At 39.8% G+C, this 20,217-nt stretch overlaps 1 protein-coding gene and 1 long non-coding RNA gene across 2 annotated transcripts; both read right to left on the reverse strand.

Annotated features, from left to right (window-relative positions):
• Nucleotides 1–584: 584 nt before the first annotated feature.
• On the reverse strand, nucleotides 585–1,691 carry LOC308087755. The gene is made up of 2 exons (XR_013933363.1): nucleotides 1,516–1,691; nucleotides 585–1,044 (listed from the first exon to the last, which is right to left on the reverse strand). It is a non-coding gene; the product is annotated as an uncharacterized lncRNA (long non-coding RNA).
• Nucleotides 1,692–2,152: 461 nt separating this feature from the next.
• esyt3 (extended synaptotagmin-like protein 3) lies at nucleotides 2,153–20,118 on the reverse strand. The gene is made up of 23 exons (XM_080431904.1): nucleotides 19,428–20,118; nucleotides 17,746–17,787; nucleotides 16,676–16,810; nucleotides 15,881–15,957; nucleotides 15,551–15,620; nucleotides 15,027–15,116; nucleotides 14,872–14,927; nucleotides 13,562–13,682; nucleotides 12,653–12,829; nucleotides 12,211–12,293; nucleotides 11,852–11,900; nucleotides 11,646–11,735; nucleotides 10,125–10,187; nucleotides 9,957–10,016; nucleotides 7,054–7,125; nucleotides 6,604–6,690; nucleotides 6,159–6,308; nucleotides 4,956–5,332; nucleotides 4,371–4,469; nucleotides 4,025–4,156; nucleotides 3,651–3,756; nucleotides 3,335–3,384; nucleotides 2,153–2,766 (listed from the first exon to the last, which is right to left on the reverse strand). Exons 1-23 carry the CDS (start codon nucleotides 19,872–19,874, stop codon nucleotides 2,727–2,729), a joined length of 2,673 nt encoding a protein of 890 aa, XP_080288030.1. The 5' UTR covers nucleotides 19,875–20,118; the 3' UTR covers nucleotides 2,153–2,726.
• Nucleotides 20,119–20,217: the final 99 nt, after the last annotated feature.

Below are 20,217 nucleotides of genomic sequence, written 5' to 3' on the forward strand. Positions count from 1 at the left end.
GATTTATTGAACGTAAAGGATGAATTACATTGGGTCAGGCTGACCTAAAATGGTCTTAACTAATCATGAGATTTCATATTATTGTGTTCCAAGATGTAGGGCCACAAGTAGTTATAAAATCAGACCCACAACCCTATTGTATCAGTCCTGTCTGCAGACCTGGCTCCATTGGTATATTAATAAATGTATATACTTCTGAAGAAGCATATACTTGTTCCTTCCTGTTTAGTTTAGTTTTTACTTGCTCTGTGTTTCTTTCTTCTATATTTCTTTCTCTATTTGAACTCTTCCTGTAACTTCAGATGTTGTATAATTGTAATTGTCCTTAACATCTGTAATCATGTGACACTAAAGTTAATTCTGAATTGTGCCTGCAGAATAAATTCTGCCAAACATCCTAAATATAGTAATGTTCATAGGGGTGGCACCAAAAGAACAATATTGTTGCAGCCTCCCCACAGAAAACCTGTAGGCCAGTTGATTTAAACATGTTTATTTTATTATTGGATATGGTATTGGTAAACTACAGTTCGTTGAAGCTTGGTGCGGAAAATAATTTCACCAACGCAATAAATGACAATAAATTGAAGGTGAAGTTGGACAAGTTTATTTTGCCAACATAAAGGTTTACTGAACATATTTTTACAACACAGATACAAGAACATGTGTTATAGCAAAATCTTTTTTTTCTCCATGTGTATCAATATTCAAAGAGACCAACTTAAACATGTACCTTTAACAAAATGCCTTTTTAGCAATCACCAGAAGGACAAAAAAATACAATACTTGCCTATTTAGCAAAGATTTACAGAGGGGGAAGCATATGCCACACAGACATAAGAATGTAACGATCTGTGATTGAGCATGATTGTAGTTAACAAATGTCTGATGCAACAAAAGTAATTATGCAAACACCAGTAACTGACTAATGACTGGGCTTGAGATCAGAAAGTTCCAATTCTTATTCCAAGTGGTCTAAGAATTGATGACTTTGATGGCCTCCCAAACCCATCTCTCCATAAACAAGCACCCCTGAGCAAGGCACTTTAAAGGTATCATGACATTCATTTTCACTTTTTTTATTTTCAATGTTTTATTTGGGGTTTTATGACCTCAATTACACCCAAAAAAACTGAATTTAGAACATTCAGTGGATTTTCTGTGGTCTGGGGTTTTCTGAATAATTAGGCTGAAAAGTAATCTGAGCTTGGCCCTTCGACAGTGAGGTCACAGTCGATTAATCCCGCCCACTCTCCTCCTCGCCCCTCCCCTCCCCTATCCTTTCCTTTGGGGGGGGCGGAGCAGAGGCGATGATTGACAGGCAAAATCCCTCACCAGCGACACCCGCAGGCAAAGATTTCTTTTTTCATTGCAGTTGAAAAGGCTTTAGAAATGTGAGAGAAAAACACCTGCCATGGATCACTGGAATGGAATTTTCACTTAAAACTTTTTGTACACTTTTGAAGGACCAGGACAAAGACTTTGAATGTGGTGTAAAAGTGAATGTCATTAAACCTTTAAATCCAACCGTTTCAGCAGAAACACTTGACCGCCAAAAACTTTAAGTCATTGCTGTAATGTATTGCCTTGATAAATAAGTATCTAAAATAAGTATGACTATGCCTATTTATGTACAAACTAGTAAGGAAAACCCAAGTTCAGAAAGATAATTGTATTGAGTACCCCCCCCCCCCCCCAGATGGACGGAAGGACAGATGGACGGGAGCAAAAACACAGCCTCTGGCCTTCGGCCGTCCGGCCTGGCAGGGACAAAAGAAATCCGAAAATAATAAATAAGACTGTGTCAGACTGTAACAGACATTTTTTTTTTTCAAAGAGCACATTCTTTTTTCTATGATTAGCAATAGCAATATGAGGTATTGTCAATTTCCCTCTGAAGGCATTGGCCCTGTGGTACACAGTAGAATCCTGTGTTAATTTAACCTTGATTGGACTTTGTTACTGTGCAGAAGTGAGGACAGTGAATGTGTTTAAAAGCATAAAAAAATATTTTCTTTCATTGCATTCATTACTCAGAACGCACAAGCATTCTGTTTGGTTGTGCAAAACACCTTATTCAGAATAAGCAAAATAAGCTCTAGTGACAATTAAGACAATGTGCACTTAGTCTAATGACCCGTTTGACAAGTGAAGCTCAACAAAAACGACTCAAACTTCCACCAGTGTATTTTTTCAGTGGTCAGTCAATTAGTGTTGCTTTTGGACAAATAAACCCATTGGCTTGCATTTTGCTCCGTTGAGACTGGGAAGAAGCAAATCCTTTATAGAGCATCGCAGTTCCCGACCACTTCCTGGTTCCACTTCAAAAAACTCAATGCATTTTTCCCATTGACATTTCCAAAAATATTTATATCAATTAATTTGAGCCTAGAATCAAGCCATCCAGTGTCCTGGTGAATCATGACCATAAAACATTTTTTTCTGTGATTTATTTTATTTTATATTTAATTATATGATATACTATATTTAATAAATACCCTTTGTTTTGCCATTTTCAAAAAAGTTTTTTCACAGAATCAAACGTTTTATGGTCATGATTCACCAGGACCCTGGATGGCTTGATTCTAGGCTTGAAATAATTGATATCAATATTTTCGGAAATGTCAATGGGAAAAATGCATTGAGTATTTTGCAGTGGAACCCGGAAGTGGCCGCAACTGCGATGCTCTATACTGCTGAGAGCAGAAATGCTTCCGCTCCTTCCTCTAGTTTGACTTCTTCAGCTCCGGCAGTGTGAGCTCATACCTTCAGAAGAGAAACAGGTGATATTGATATTGTCAGCCCTAACCACTTTAACCCCGGTGTCCCTATTTTGGACATGTCATTATACAGTAAGATTAAATCCTTCAAAAACTCATTTTCTTTTTTTCAAACAGGGCATAAGTAGTTAAACAACGTGACACAAGTTTCTGCCCCCTCCATTTTCTATTTTTGATTCATTGTTGTACTGACAAAGGTTTCTTAGGATCTAATTTTAAGATCCTGAAAACCTCCATGAAGTTCCAGATGGGTAGGGCTTAACACATACTGTAGACTCTACAGCTGTTCAAGTTTACAACTGTAGAGTTGTACAGTGTACAGAAGATCAATGCCAGCAAACTTGGTCAATTACAGTATTTGAAAACAGAAACCAATCGAAGATAGAAACCGATCGAAGAATGGAGATCTGTAATCTTGCCCATCAAGTCATTCTATATTACTCTCTAGTTGTGGTGCAGAACTCCAATACCAGGAGCTACATTCCACAGACTTAGATATTCTTGCTAAATCTTTAAAGATTCTGGGGAAATTAGAAGAGTCTCCGAGTCCTTACCATTGTGTGAAGCCTTTCTCCAGATCCAGCTGGGAAAGATCTATCAGCACCTGTAGATAGAAGGAAATTTGCTACTGAAATTGAAAAACATGTGACGCAAATAAAGAATAAAATAAGAATATGCATTGGGGGGAATATACATTGTATTAACTTTTTGATCTCAGGAAGAGTGCAATAGTAGATTGTTTACATTATTTTCCAACATGCCAATAAATAGTAAACATTTCTAGTTCTAAAGCACGGGATCCTGCAACTGATTCTCCAATATGAACATAAAAAAACACACAACAGAACTTTAACTGTTACCACTGTGTACCTGGCCAATCTCCTTCCTCTCTCGTGTGTGGAACATCCTATTGTTTTTCACTGACACGTCCAACTTTCTGGTGGCAGCTTCTTGAATGGACTGATCAAATTCAAACCTGTGGGAAAAGGCGTTTGGGAAAGAAATGGGGGAATGACATGCTAAACCCTCAACTCCTCAGCATCCAACACAATAAACAGTTTGGGGAATGAAGAAAATCATTTAAAACATGAAAATCTAAATGCTGCTTTCAGACAAGGTACTTAAAAAACAAGTACTATTTAAAGAAATACACATTCATTTCTCATTATATATTCAGTAGGCTTGAGTTTGTCTCAGGTAAAATTACCCATGAACAAATAGTGTGCAGCATGTAATGGACTTACTTTTCATTGAAGACTGGATTGACTGTCCTCCTCTTGACCTGGGTCTTCAAGCGGTGTCTCCAGGACTGGTCAGGGAGCAGGTAGAGACGGACGTAACAATCTGTGCCATTCTCATTCCAGGGAAACAGATTTCTGTAGGAACAAGCCTGGGTCTAATTATATGGAAAGGACGCCGCTGCCTTAAATGTATTCCTCAGTTTAAGTATATACATTTTATATATGAATGCCTATAAGTTCTGATGTATTCTGCCAGTGTAGAAGTTAAATATCCAAAGCATCCAGTCAGTACTAGTCTCAATGTGGAAAAATATACACAACGGATGTGAGTCTGTAGTTTCCGGATTACCTGCAGGAGTTGACCAAGACGATGAGCTTCTTCCGCAGGACAGCGTAGCGTACAGTCAACTGGATCTCTCCAAAGGACCCTTGATGGTTCATGATGGCCCTTCAATTTAAAAAACAATAAATTTTTCTCACTTATAACACTTCAGTGTCCAAAACAACCATATAAAGTTAGGTTGGCAAACGATAAAACATGTACATTGGGTAATGACACGCACGCACGCACACACACACACACACACACACACACACACACACACACACACACACACACACACACACACACACACACACACACACACACACACACACACACACACACACACACACACACACACACACACACACACACACACACACAAAATAAGCATCAACACTTTGAGCACAGATTTCACAGGTTAAAACTGTTCAATGCTAGCTAAAAATCTCTGCCTCATGGTACATAGCCATGAGCCTAAGATCAAGAACCTTCTCTTCTCTGTGTCCCCTTATCTGTGACCTCTCTATCCTCTCACATAGATAAAGAATCCTCTCAGATCGTACAAAGCAGGTCTGAAAGGCCTCATATTTAACCGAGCAGCAGACTCACTCTGGATAGGGGTGTCCTTCCGATAGGTCCAAACGGGATGAGGCGATGGAGTTCTCTGACAGCAGGCTGTGGGAGTCGTACCGCCGCATGCGCGGCGTGGCCGGAGCCGTTCGATGCCCGTTGGAGGCCACGAAGGAGTCATGGCGACGGGAAACATAGTTGCCGTGAAAGCCGTTGGTGGAATCAGCCATCGGAGATGGAGACAGAGAGGCTTGGGCAGGAATAGCAAGGGTGGAAGGAGGAGGAGAGGAGGGAGAAGACAGGGGAGGAGGAGTTGGGGAGGTGTTGGCACCTGGGGGGGCCTCCACCACGTGTGACTTCGGCGGTGGAGGAGGATCAAGGGTGATTTTGGGTGGCGGCCTCTCAAGGGTTAGAATCTAGGTTGGGATTGAGGACATGGCTACTGTCAGTGACATAGAAACATTTTGTAGTGCCAATGTCATATGAAAAATGGGAACTGATGAATCTCTTAATTTTCAGTATTCCACAATAAATCCCCTCACCACTTAAACCCTATATATGTCGTTGATTGGGGTCCGTCAGGGTCTATACTTGTCGCGTTGAGAGATATTTTCCCCGAATGTTCACCTATTTTCACTGCATATTTGCATGACATGTCCAGAATAGGGACATTAGGGTCAAGTAGTTAAAAAGACACAATCACCCTTTTGAAGTGCATTTCAGTTAATTTGGATAATTATCATAACCTAAAGAAACAACAGTATTTACGATACAGCCCATGTTGACAGATAAAATCCACCTGTATGTTTCGGCCTTTCTCATTTTGTGGACAGGCCTTGGCCTTGCATGCCCATATTGTCTATATATTTTCTACTTTGCCATAAACAGTGAACTAGGATAATGCCCTCGAGGGTATCAGCTAAAAAAACCTAAGTAAGAGTTGAAGATTTCACATTCACAGAACCTTTTAGAACAACTTTGGCAGAATCTCAGAGACAGAAGACTGCTCAGTGTTCTGGCTGTGAATGAAACATTAACCGTATCACAAATATAGGGGTAATGTTGAAAATTGTGATAGTGTCCCTTTAAGAACAGGTGGCCAGCAGAACCTTCCAAACATTACAAACTGAGGTACATGTTTATGTTGTGACCATGATGTGCTTGGTTTGTTTGTGCATGTCATTTCGTCTGTCTATACATGAAGTATAGAAATTCACATCATTTATATGCGAGTGTGTTCACCCTGAGAGTGGCCTTCATCTTGATCTGACTGTTTGTCCCAGAGCGTTCTAGCATGAAGCGCTGATCCAGCACCATGTCCGAAGCTTTGAGGAGACGGTCGAGGGACAAGTGGAGAGTTCCCAGCACTGTCTTCTTCTCGTGTTCCTTGACCTGGGGCCAGAGCACACAGCAAAGGATGCACAAAATGAAACTCTTGACTGAAATAGTGAGTGTATATATGCATGAAGAGAATGATTCATTATCAAGGGAATGAATAGAAGAATGTTCTCTTTTCTATCCCTCCTTAGACATCATCATGACCTATGGCAATTTTGGTTACATATATTGCCGATGACTACATTGCAAGCTGAAACTTTTGACCCATTCGGGGGAAAGTAGGTCACACAGGGTCTGACAATTCATCTGGAAGGGACATTTCATGAGGCATGCAGGTTCAGTAGCAGACCTGAACCGTGAGCTGTTGGTTCTTCATGCTGTGCACAAAGAAAGTGAAGCCCTCTTCCCACACTGGGTCTTTAGATGCATATGCAACCTGTGAGGAGAAGAGATGGTGTATTAAAAGGTTGCACTCCAACAAGCTATATATTCATATTAGAGTACAACTATAAAATCCCAAAACAAATGTGTCAGAGAAGATCTGCGAAAATAAAGTACAACATTCATAATAGGGATCAATAAGTAAAAACATTAAAATGTCACTTAATTCTTCAATGCTTTCCCTAAGAACTAGGGAAATATCTCTTTATTTATTAATTCAGCTTGTTATTGAGATTGTATAGTATTTTATTTAGACAGATGCTAGGTTTGATGATCTTGCACTTTGTACTGTATGTCACTCTGGATAAGTGCATCGGCTAAATGGCTAAATTGTAAACTGCATTTTAAAGATGGGTACCTTGCTTTTTTGGACTTGTTCATCAATGGAGAATTCCACATATGAGTTAGGATTAGCTTTCCTCCTTGTGAGCTGAAAATGGAATCCAAAATGAGATTAGATTGATTTGCATTTTAAACAGAATTCTCTACACAGGAACAAAACTGTAGTCAGAATTTGACACAGAAAACCTTGATGAGTATAATTAATTAATTACACTGATATCAGACTCAGAGTTTCTGTACTATTCAAATATGTGAAGCAGTTCAACAATGCTTTACATAATTATGTAATGTAAAGTGTCTTGAGACAACTTGTTGTGATTTGACACTTTAATAAAATTGAATTGAAAATATTTGCATTTGACTTCCCATCTTACGAAAATGACGAAGGTCCAAAGTATCTTACTATCTTACTATCTTACTACTATATAATTGACAAAAGCTCAGAAAGTTCGTGCGGGATTCGCAAGCACAGGATCACTCCACATGCCTCCAAGACCCGCCACAGAATGTTGATCAGAGCTATGGCTATGTTTTAGGCATCTTACCCCACCTCGATCAGTGATCAGACTCTCGGCTTGATTGATTCTCTGATTTGCCTTTCAGACCCTCAGCCTGATCTGGCAGGTTGCCATAGCAACCAGATACAGGAAGTCTGACCTCTTTATCACATGACCGAGGTTGAACAGGAAGGTTAGGGCCACAAAGCAAAGCGGGGAGGGAGGAGAGGAGAGGAGAGGAGGCGAGAGGAGAGGAGAAGCCAGAGGGGCCGGACTTCGCATGACGTGTGTGCAGAGTGACTAGGCCAGCAATGGTCGCTGGCCGTCGTTGGACGATGATGGGTTTTGGACTCTGTCTGGACCAACCTCGGATCGGGCCCTGACATCTAGTTAGTATAATTCAAAAACATCCATTTGCTGAGTCATGATGCAGCCTCCTTGCTTTCAGGTACTTTCACAAGAAACCACCAACGCCCAACATGCTGGAATGTTGGGAGTTTGCCTACATGTGCAATGCAGGAATGCAATTCCCTTTTATTTTGCATGGAGGCTGCATTCCACTCTTAACACACACCAGAACCCCACCGGGCACATGTAAAACACATGTCAGGGTTGGCAAGGCGATAAAGAGAGGGATGTTACACACAGCATCCACAGCGAGCACACTGACTGTTTTAAAGGGATAGTTCACCCCCAAAATGACTTTCTTTCTATCGATTAGTCACCCAATGGAGACTTGAATTCATGGATATTGTTTTGTTTTTGTCGCATTCCTAAGCCAATAAATTGATGACCAGCAGCGGTTCCGGTAGGAGACACAAAGAGTCTCCTTTGTGTCTCCTACCGGAACCGCTGCCTACCTGTTCGCTGGTCATCAAATTATTGGCTTAGGAATGCACCAAAAAAAAACAAAAAATCCATGAATTCAAGTCTCCATGGGGTGACTAATCAATAGAAAAAAAGATTTATTTTGAGTGAACTATCCCTTTAACTTGACTTTATAAAACAAAAAAACATAGTCCTCTGTGTAAAAACTGGTGGGTGGTGTGTGACTGTCTTGTGTGCTGGAAATACTGTACATTTGGACTAAAACTGAGAACTGTGACCACTTCTCTGCATGTGTAATGTATAGATAGATAGAGTATATTATGAGTATGTAAAGATTTAGATTCACATGTTGCTTTTGTCTGGTACTCGATAAATCTCAAGCAACATAATTATCTCTGCATGTTTAATCCAACATTAGCATTATTAAGAGGAAATACTGTTTAGACCTCAGGATCACAGAATCGGGAGAGGAATGCTACTGCGTGTTTTGTCCTACACTTTACATTTCGTCACTGTATTTGCAACCATTGGCCAGCAGAGGGCATAAAGAGGGAAAGTGGGACAGACAGACAGTTCATGTCAGGACATACTTTACATTGGTGGTTTCAGATCAGACCTGGGTCAAACAGATGTAAAAACTGTTTTATTTTTATTATTTAGGCAGCACAGTGAAGGTAAGCTGTCAGTTACAAAAATAAGGTTAGGGCAAATGTCAGAATATAAATGCTAAAAACAAATGCAAAGGCATACTAGCAAAACCGTGTATACCATTGCTTAATACAAGGTAAATGGTATAGAGATTCTATATAGCTTGAGGAACCAAATATAACATGGCGCCACTTCTCCATTGAACTCAATGGACACTGCTGCCATGTTCTATCTGTCGCCCTATTACTTTGAATGGTGGTCACTGTCCACGTTCCCGATATATAATCAGTTGACTGCCCAAAAGACAATTTGATGTCTTTTGGGCTTTCTGAGCATAGTTTCACAGCATATATCTATGTGCTGTGAAACTCTAACCCTGAATTAATACCAACACCAGAAGTAACAACACACCCACAATTGATGACAGGCATTCACCAAACAAACAGGAAATACCAGCTGAAGCACCCAAAGAGTGATTTGGAGAGTAGGCATTAGGTTACATTTTTCTCTTGAGAATCTGATATTTTCTGTGATCAACAGACACTCAATATGTTTAAATATGTTCAGCATAGCAGCAGTGCATATGCAATCTTACCAAACCATAGCTAACAATACATAATACCACATGTGCTGTGTGCCTGTGTCCAAACTTTGACACAAATGTAGTGTGAACATTTTGACTTCTTAAAACTGAGTACCTCGTTCAACTGAGCAAGGCACTGAACCAACATCTGCTGAATGGAAGTAGTAGTAGTCTCGTGGGGTCAGATGTGGCTACGTCAACATGTGACAAGACTACACCCGTATGGCCCTGCAAGCTAAACTAAAGCTTAGTCCCCAACAGTACTATATTATGGTAGCCTGTACTGTCCATGTCACCTCTTATGCATGTGTTGGTGTGTGCAACCTTCCCAACCTATAACAAACTGGTAGACCAAAATCTTACCCTGGCTTCTTTTGAATGTTTCCCATGCTTATCGTGGTGGCAGAACTCACTGTCGTCTTTCTAGACATAAATTAAAGCATATTATTAGCAGTAATCACACAACAGTCAATGTAAGGGACAATAACACGTCTCTATTTACAGCAATAAGGTCTTGAAAGACACACTTACTGGAATGTTTGACGCAGTGTCCAGATACACTGCCAGCATAGCACAGGCAAAGCCTTCGGTAGACTAGAAGAGTGTTTAGGAAACAGGCATATATACATGATATGCACATCCAGTCAAGTGTGTGAAAGCAACAGCAATACCTTAACCCATTTAGACCTGAGGCCGATTTTTTTTTTTTACTTCTAAATCCTGACCTGAGTTTTCTGAAAAACTTCAAATATGTATTCCAAAAAATATATATATATATGTTGCTATATACTGTACATAGCAACAAGAACCCCAAAAGGGGTTCCCGTCCTGAAAGGTATAGTTACAAATAGGGGTTCCCGCCCAAAATAGGTTAATTGTCTAGTCTAGTCGCGAGATAGACAGTGCGCCGTCACAGGTGCAATGGCGTGCCGCGTTAATCATTAGAATCCCAATCCGTAGACTTCGGGTTCGAATCTCGCTGCGGACAATTGTTTTTCCACGGTCCAACGCTACTTTTTGCGGACAATTTATTTCCTCAGATAAAACGCTACTTTTACTGAGAGGTTAAGTTTAGGAATAAGGTTAGGTTTAGGCATAATTTTACTGAGGTTAAGGTTAGGAATAAGGTTAGGTTTAGGCATAATTTTACTGAGGTTAAGGTTAGGAATAAGGTTAGGTTTAGGCATAATTTTACTGAGGTTAAGGTTAGGAATAAGGTTAGGTTTAGGCATAATTTTACTTAGGTTAAGGTTAGGAATAAGGTTAGGTTTAGGCATAATTTTACTGAGGTTAGGGTTGAAATAAGGTTAGGTTTAGGCATAATTTTACTGAGGTTAGGGTTAGGAATAAGGTTAGGTTTAGCCATAATTTGACTGAGGTTAGGTTTAGCCATAATTTGACTGAGGTTAGGGTTAGGAATAAGGTTAGATCCCTAACTCTTTCCTGCCTCAGAGCAGAGAACGGGACTTATAACCAGAATCAGTTTGAATGGCAACTTACGTCGGTTGACTTGTTTCAGAGAGAGAGAGAGAGACATACAGAGAAATTGAGAATTAATTACTTAATGTCAACAATCAATAGCGTCCTGTCTCGGTCTCGCGCATATCACGGGAGCCGTGCACGTTTTCGTGAGACGTCGGTTGAAAATGAAAACAAATGTATGCACCTGTTTCCTAGGCTGTGTGTTTTCCACTTCCTGTCGATTTGATCCAATGAAATCCAATGAAACTGGTCAGACGACCAATGATATCCAATGAAATCGACAGGAAGTGGAAAACACAGCCTAGGAAACAGGTGAATACATCGGTCTGGATAGCATCCTAGTGAACTATCCTGCAGTGTGTAATCCCTGGTCGGAGATAAATCTATAGTGTAAAAACAACAGTATATGACAGCCGATTTCAAGAAATAGACTCCTGTAGTGTGAAATGCTTAACGATCAGATGATCCCCCGACCACTTAACGTCGTATAGTGTGTACGTGCCCTAACAGAAGCCATAATGGTGTGAATGTGAAGTTTGATAAGAGAATCACAAGGGAAAATGACATTACCTCCTTCAACAGGCTTTGGTCTGTCTGCAGGGAGAGCCACTGGAGTTTCAGATGGACCTCGCCATTCTGGACCCCTTCCAGAGGGAACCACTGCAGAAGGAATATCCATTTATGATATACAAAAAGAGAGCCAATCGTGTTCTGGTCATTATTTTAAAAGTTAAGATAGAGGATACATAGTTTTTTTTTAAAACAAACGTATTCACCTGGTCTATTTCTTTGTCTCGCTTCACTTCTCCAAGGTCCAGGTGATACCTGTTGAGTAAGCCCATTCATGATGACAGGTGAACTGTTATCACCAAATACTAGGAGGGGTTCTACTACATAATGACAAATTAGATAGATTCACGAAAGTTGTCACTGACAAAAAGGTGTATTAAACTGATTTATTTTGCTAATTTTATTTCAAACTGCAAGCTGTCTTGAGTTAAATCTATTAATGAGATTACACTACACATTTCAACACAATGCATGTAACATCTTAAAGACTGCAACGAAAATACTGTAATTATGCATATAATTTGGTGTTGATGCACCCATGTACACATTAGGAGGTTTTCCTTACCTCCCAAGGAAGTCATCTTTGTCTGTGTCCTCGTCAAACAGCTCCATCTCCAGCAACTGGCCTGGGGCCTCGTGGACCACAAACTACAGACATACATATTAAGTTGGTGGTGGATAGGATTCTTTACATAGTGTAACAAGCAAGAGTCCAGAATCAGCACTTTGTGTATCCATTTTGTTTAATCTCGGACCCCTGGGCCTGGCTTGGGAGAGAAAGGTATAAAGAAGACACTGGGAAAAGATATGAGGAAAACTTCTTTTCGGAGAGCTTGGAACATGAGAGAAGCAAAGAGTTAGCTCAGGGTGCAGGCCCTCCTGGGCTTTGGGGACAGGACATTTGAAGAGAAAACGTGCTCGTTTCTGAGACTGTTGGATTCAACAAATAACAGACCATTTATAATCTTAAATAATATCAGAGTAGGATTGTTCCTTTGACAACATACCTCGTACACTTCATTCCAGCGTGGGTGCAGGTTCTCTTTGACCGTCTTGCTTTTGAACGTTTTGTTGCCACATGTGACGACTGCATAAGGATCAGACTTTCCCTTTACCAAGCCCATCATGTATGTATCCTTGGCCACCAGGTCTCTGGCCTCCAGTAGATTGACCCTCACCACTCCCTGGGGAACAGAGGCACCAAAGGAAGCCGGACAAAAATACGTTTTACTCTCATGTACCTGTACACGAGATGTACCAACAAAGCACAACCTTGAACCTTGAACAAAGTACAGTACATTAATCCATTAAGACCGGGAACGCATCTCTGTCATTTTAGATGTGAAAATAGATCGTGAAAATGTGTGCAAATCTTTGAATATATATTTTTTAAAGCAAACATTTGTAAAATATGTTGTTCCAGGGACCCTGGAAGCAAATTCTCACGATTTTTCAAAAATAGCAGATACACAAGCTCATAGCGCGGCACTCGGTGCCGCGCTATGAGCTTGTATATCTGCTATTTTTGAATAGCCATAGAAATCAAAACCGTTCCCGGTCTTAATGGGTTAAAATGAACATGCACTCCATAAAACAAAAACAAAGAAATCTCATACAGGCAAAGTCTTTGTTAAAACACAGCCACAAAATGTCTGTGTTTTGTCGGCGTCCCAACAGAATCGTTCAAATTGTCTCTCTTGTATGCTTAGTCACAACACAAATTGCACAGCCGTCCTACCAGAAATGACATCATGCTCAACACACAGGATACAAATATGCATTTTTCCTTTTTGTCTCAACATTCCAGAATACCTCAGAGGAACATTGTTCTGTGAGAAAGTAGTTTAACGAAGTAGACAAAATGTCGCATAAAAAACGAAGTTTCATTTAGGCAGCAGTTGGGTTGTGTTACTTACGCGAGGCAATGGGAACCTCATCGAGTCCACTTTGACCTGGTCTATGAGGGGGATACACATGCGGTTGGGCAGCACCATCATAGATGCAATGATGTCCATGATGGTGCCCTCAGAGAGTTGACTGGCAGGGGACAGATTGGGTCAAAAAGGTCATTAATAGCAGAAAGTAGAGACCACGAGGCCAACATGATCCAATACAGGCAAAACATGCTTTTCAGTGTTTTTATGACATGGCTCTGCAGGAGTCTAGCCGCCTCCATAACCCTAAAAGAGGGTTGGTCTGTGTGTCCAGAGCTAATCTCACATCTCAAATGTTTTATACTTTTGCAGTGGTGGAAGAAGTACTATTTATTTTACTTAAATAAAAGCAGCAATAGCACAATATAGAAATACTCTTTTAAAAGTAAAAGCCCTGCATTCAAAATGTTACTTGAATAAAAGTAAAACATTATTGGCATCAAAATATACTTACAGTAACAAGTAAAAGTACTAAAATCTTATATTTAATACTTGGCATGTGGGTAGACAGTGAGTAGATAATGGCTGGATGAGTGGGCCGACATGCGCCAGAAACCTAACATCTGGGTTTGATTGGCCAACAAATGTCACGATAAAAATGTCACAAACGTGACATCCGGATTTGATTGGCCAAGCTTTGCGTGATGTAAGTGCTCTGATCAGTGCTACTACATTTTCAGGCGGCATAGGCCTGAGAATCTACATTTGTCAAACTTTTTCAAAAATAGCAGATCTACAAGCTTACAAACTCATCACAGGTTCTTCTATTTTCAAATAGCCTAAGTAAAAATAGAATTTACTGTAAGTGGTTAAGGAAGTTTTGTATTAATAATCAAATATGCAAAGTAAATAGTAACTAAAGATGTCAAATGATTGCCTCTCAAGTAAGGTAAAAGTACCTCGGCATTGTACTTAAACACAGTACTTGAGTAAATGTACTTAGTTAGTTTCCACCAAGGTACTTTCGAAATATTTAACTTTAATTTTATAATTGAAGTCAATGGGGTTCTTATCGGCCTGAAACCTTGCCCAAATTTTGAATTATATGTTATAGATACTGCTGTATGTCATGGACGACTGACTGTGGATTACTGATATCACAGGCTGGCCACATGAAGCCTGAGATCCACATTGGAGCCATGCCATTCCCATGTGGATTTCCATATCCATGTTTTTAGATTTTTAACCAATTTTTTCCAAGGTACGATTTGCAGACAGCACATGCTCTTTGTCCACGACATTCTTCACATTCTTTACACTAATACATAATAATGGTTTAAATGTTAGCAAACCTGAAAGCGGGCGTGTCTAGGAGGTTGGTCATGCCTGTCCAGTTGATCTGCATGGTCTGAAAAATCATTCATTCACCTTTTCAATTCAGCTAAATGAATACAGCGCCATTCTTAAAGACAGTGAATGATTAGGAATACAATCCATGCAAACTCACTGGACGACGAATGAAAAAGAACGTGACTCCTCCCACTATTGGGGCTTGGCCAATGAGAGGCTCCAGGATGACCCTCAGCATCCCGTTAAACTGGAAGCATTCAGAAGTTTCATATTGTGACTCAATGCCTCTTAAATCACAACATAACTATCATCATCACAACATAACTATCATCATTATCTCTTATTTTAAATTGTACAAACAGTAAAGTGGGGAAATATTAACATAGTGTGGTTGCTACTATATATGTCTATGAAATTAACTCAAGGACCCCAACGGAAACAAGTCCGCAAGGACTTTTTTGGCCGGACCTTTTAGACAAAAGCATTATAAATGTAACTGTGTTGTTTTACATTCTTTTGCCTAATAAAAATGTCAATCAATCAATCAAAATCAAAATAGTTTTTAGTACAGCACTAACAGAATACAGTAGCGTTTACATCCTTAATGACAGTGAAACAGTAGCTTATATCCATAAACTAAAGCAACTCAGCTGCTAATAGACAGAAAAATAAGACGTCCACCTGAAGACCTTTGATCCCAGCTGTGATTGGTGGCTTCACTGATGTGTCAATGTCCACATCCCCGTCATAACTGCAAAGAAAATACAGTATTTTTTTGTGAAAATAAAACATAGGACTGTACAAACAGTGAAAATGTGACAGTATGTCTAGGAGTCATAAGCAGAATCTAAAGATAAATACTGTATTTCATTTTGACCTGAAAGTATTGATGAATTTGACACAGATGACATCAAGTGATGAATTTGACGTCACCGATGAACACAATTACATTACAACACATTGTGTCCACCGGCAGACATTACACCTTTAATGCAGTAGCGTGTTACTCACCTTATATTCATGTCCAGAACCACCTCACGTTTATCCACTTCATGAGTGAACACTTGCATCCCAGTTATTTTGAGAGGCTGAAATTAGGAAGACATCTTATAAATAGGATACAAAAACGACTTGGTTATTTCACATAGAGATGGTGACATCATGGTCAAAACCACTTCAGCCACATGCAATGCTGCTGAACTAGGATCAAATCCTACCAGCACTTCCTTTACTGTCTTTATCTCCTTTTCTGTGTCTTACATAACTTACTTTCATACTCGTAAAAATGATGGTGTGCCTCTCATCACCTGCCAAAAACGTTTGGCAGGTGATTTATTTTTTGGGTTTTTCCGTGTTTCCGTTCGTCACAAAGAACCAGGAGATAACATTTTCCAAAAAGTTGCTGCTCCATTCACTTCAATGTTAAAAAAATAAACTGACAAAAAAAAAATACAATTCTAAGTACTAGCTGAGAAAAGTCTGGCAGTCTGTGAGGGTAAAAAAAAAAAAACTCTGGCAGTTTAAGAGTTAATTTGGCACACCATCCCTTGTCACTGAAGTGCATCATTACTACTGTACAGTGATCATGTGAGTCACAAGGTGGGAGTTTGTTAGAAGGCAAGTATTGCCTGATTATTTTCCTCTTAGAGTGGATGTTGGAATGTAAAACAAATTAATGGCCTGAATGGCTCTAAATGCAGCATGACTGCTAGGTATACATAAATAAACAAACAAACAAACACATTTAGATGTACAGACATGAAAAAAACGCATATCGCAAGAAAGCTCATTGAGATGCCAACTCACAATGTGTCCAAAGTGAACCTTGGTGAAGGTGAATGTTTTAAGAGCAGGGCTAGACAGTCTGATGGCTGGCTGGATCTTTTCTTTAAGGAGCTTCTCCATAAACATTCCAAAGAAGGGCCAAGCCTGCTCCAGCACCTGGCAACACAGGATCAAACACAACATGTCATACTTTATTACATACTTTATTATACATTATTATTATTATAACATGTCATACAGCATCTATACCTGCGTTACATGGTAATTGCAATGCCTGAGATATACTTAGTTGCTCATTGTGTTGTGCACCGCAAATAGCCGATCCACAAGCTCACATTGTGTGCAATACTGTCGCAACTAAATATACTGTAAATCAGGCTTAAGACTAAGCATTTTCTCCTATCTGCAGTGAGTGTCAGATGTCTAGTATTTAAGGACACTTTAACCACTTAAACCCGAGCATATCTATTCGGTGGGGAACTATCACCAAAAATAGCAGATCTACAAGCTCACAACGCGTCGCAACGTGACGTTGTGACTGTGAGCTTGTACATCGGCTATTTTCAGCTAAGATATTTGGTGTAGACGCTACACTAAAGTCTAGTAGAGGGACAAAAGAGCGGACCAAGTACAGAGCCGACCCCGGTCAAGTTTAATAAGTATAGAGGGTTTCAGTGTAAATTGTGTCAGGTATGCCATAAGCCACGGGAAAAAAGAAGAGCACTTTCATATGACCTTCCTAAAATTATTGGCAGTCAATTAACTATTCTGTATAACAAATCCCAAACATCTTACAGCTAAATAGATACAAACATTCATGACCATAAAAATATTTGCATTTGTGTGTAAACAGTACAGATATAATGGATAGTAGGACTAGAGTTTCCTCTGCGGTTGAGTGTCCTTTCAACAACTGAGCCTGGCTAATCCTTCTATTCCAACAAAAGAAAACAAATAGAAATTGAGTCTAACCTGCATTTTCAACTCTTGTACACGTGGGTTATGAATTATGACTAAGGCAGGAAAATATTCTGCATACACTGACTGTAAGAGCATAGAATGAGGTGGGTCAGCTTAATGTTTTACTGTACCTTGTTGAGCCACTGGACTTTCTCCACTTCAGGAAAGTGGACCTGTGGCAAGCAGGAAGAGACAGATCATAATACTGTAAATACTGTACATAGTGTACCTATACTATGTAAGAGGGATTTATTTTTCCAGGTACTGATTTCTACTGTCCAACTGACAGCACGGTGACATGCATCATTGTGATGATGATGATGATGATGATAGTGATAATTATGATGATGGTGAGATTTGTTTTAAATGAATTACCATAAAGTGAGATTTATGATTTGTCCCTTCAATAATAGCTGATTAGATCATTAATTAACAGTTAGTTACAATCACATCCTTTATACAAAAGTTAAAGTGACTTAAGACACAAATTAGGTCAATTACATCAATTCATAAAGCAATGGTTATGTAGTGACATAATTCACCACAAATGGAAATGGAAAGATGGGTCGGTATTTCCAAATGGTATCAAATGAAATAAATTAAATCAATTTCAGAAATTTGAAAGGTAAAAAAATATGAATGTGTGCCAAATAGTTATAACAGTAATTGTTATTCAGGGCTTACCTAGGCTTCTCTGGAGTTATAAAGCTGTGGACTGCAACACAAATTGTCCTATCATTTTCCAATATTCAGCATCTGATGCAAATAAGTAGCATATTCTTTATGCAATTAGTGTTTGCATAGAAATGTGGCTTGGATGTTAGGAGGAAAGGGAGAGTAATAGTGTAACTAAATTGTAATGACATTTAAAAGTTTGTTCAAAAGATTCAAAAGACTTGTAATAACTTGCTTCAAGAATATGCATAGCCTAATTGATACACTTTAAAAACAACTCCACATAAATGTAATAGATCTGGCTTTGCCAGACTACAAGAAGACATAGGCCTAAAAATGTAAATAAATAAACAAATTTGCACACTGCCACAGCAGAGGTGATCGGGGGAGAAGGGAAGGAGAGAGATGCTCTCTCAAACATATGTGCTTTCGATCAGAACAATCTAGTCCCTCTTCTCATGATATGAATCACAAAATAGACTATAGGTGTGGTTTAAGTGTGAGTGTATAAAAACCCACAAAGTTAGCACGCATCAGCCCAAGTCTGATGACAATACAATATGGGAAACTATATCTATAGGTGAGATGATGTTGTCTGAATACAGTGGTGTAAAGTAACTGAGTACATTTACTCAAGTACTGCACTTAAGTACTTTTGAGGTATGTTTTACTTTACTTACTTTGACAATTTTCAGTACTTTTACTTCTACTCCAGAAGTAAAAGTAATCTCAGAGGCAAATATTGCAGCAGCCTACTTTTACTCCACTACAATTATTTGAAAACTTTAGTTACTTTTTAGATTTTGATTAATATCACAAAACACAGTAACAACTTCAGCCACATTTCAGCCATTTGAAAATAGCAGATCTACAAGCTCTTGCGGTGTGATGTGATGCATGTGAGCTTGTAGATCTGCTATTTTCAAGAAGACATTTGAAAACTTGTGAAATGGGGCAGTCTGCTAAATTAGTACTTTTACTTTTGTACTCTTTCTTTGACATTTTGATACCAATACTTTTGTACTTTTACTCAAGTAGATTTTGAATTCCGGACTTTTACTTGTAACAGGGTATTTCTACCTTGCAGTATTGATACTTTTACTTAAGTAAAACATGCGAGTACTTTTCCCACACATACCCATGTTGCCATACTCAACGTCTTCCTCAACTCCTTGTGGATGACGTGCGTCTCCTTATCCACGAAGTCGATGGCCGTTCCGATCCGGAGGTCTTTCCACTGGCGGTTCTTCTTCCACCAGGTGATCAGCATCATGCACAGCAGGACCCAGCTGACACTGAGCCCCAGGTACCCCGTCAGATACACGGGATAGAACACCAGCACCGCGTTCCCCAAGTACAGGAGGACCTCCATGAGGATCTGGTTGACCGCGGTCGGGGTCAACTTCCCCTGGATCATGGCAGAGCCCACCCCGATCAGCCCCCGTCCCTGATCCACCGGTACCGGACCGCTTGGAGACTGCATCTGTCCGGTGGATGAGGAGGACCGCGGGTCAGAAGAACAAGGGTCAGAACTCTGGTGAAGTCCAGTGCGCTCCGCCGCTAAAGATGCGTCGCGCCGTCGCATTCCAGAGAGAGATGTTGTTTACTCTCTGGTTTAGATTGTCAATTAAAAAAAATATATATTAAAAAAAATAAAGAAAAAGGTTTACTCTCTTGTCTGCTCGCAGTCGCTTCGATACAAATGTATCTCCTTCCGTGGGCACCGATCTCTGTATTAGCTCTTTTCTTCTTGTTTACAAACTAGTTAAGAATCAATGTATTGGCTTCCATGATCGTCACTGTACTGTTGAGTTTCAGTCAGACTTCCGTGTTGGAAAAATGCAGCAACAGCAGCCAGGTAGAGACACTCCCAAAGTAGCTAGGAGTGACACACACACACACACACACACACGCACACGCACACGCAC

This window comes from Gymnoscopelus braueri (genome assembly GCF_963280865.1).
Source record: "Gymnoscopelus braueri genome assembly, chromosome: 6".
Classification (NCBI taxonomy): Eukaryota; Metazoa; Chordata; class Actinopteri; order Myctophiformes; family Myctophidae; genus Gymnoscopelus; species Gymnoscopelus braueri.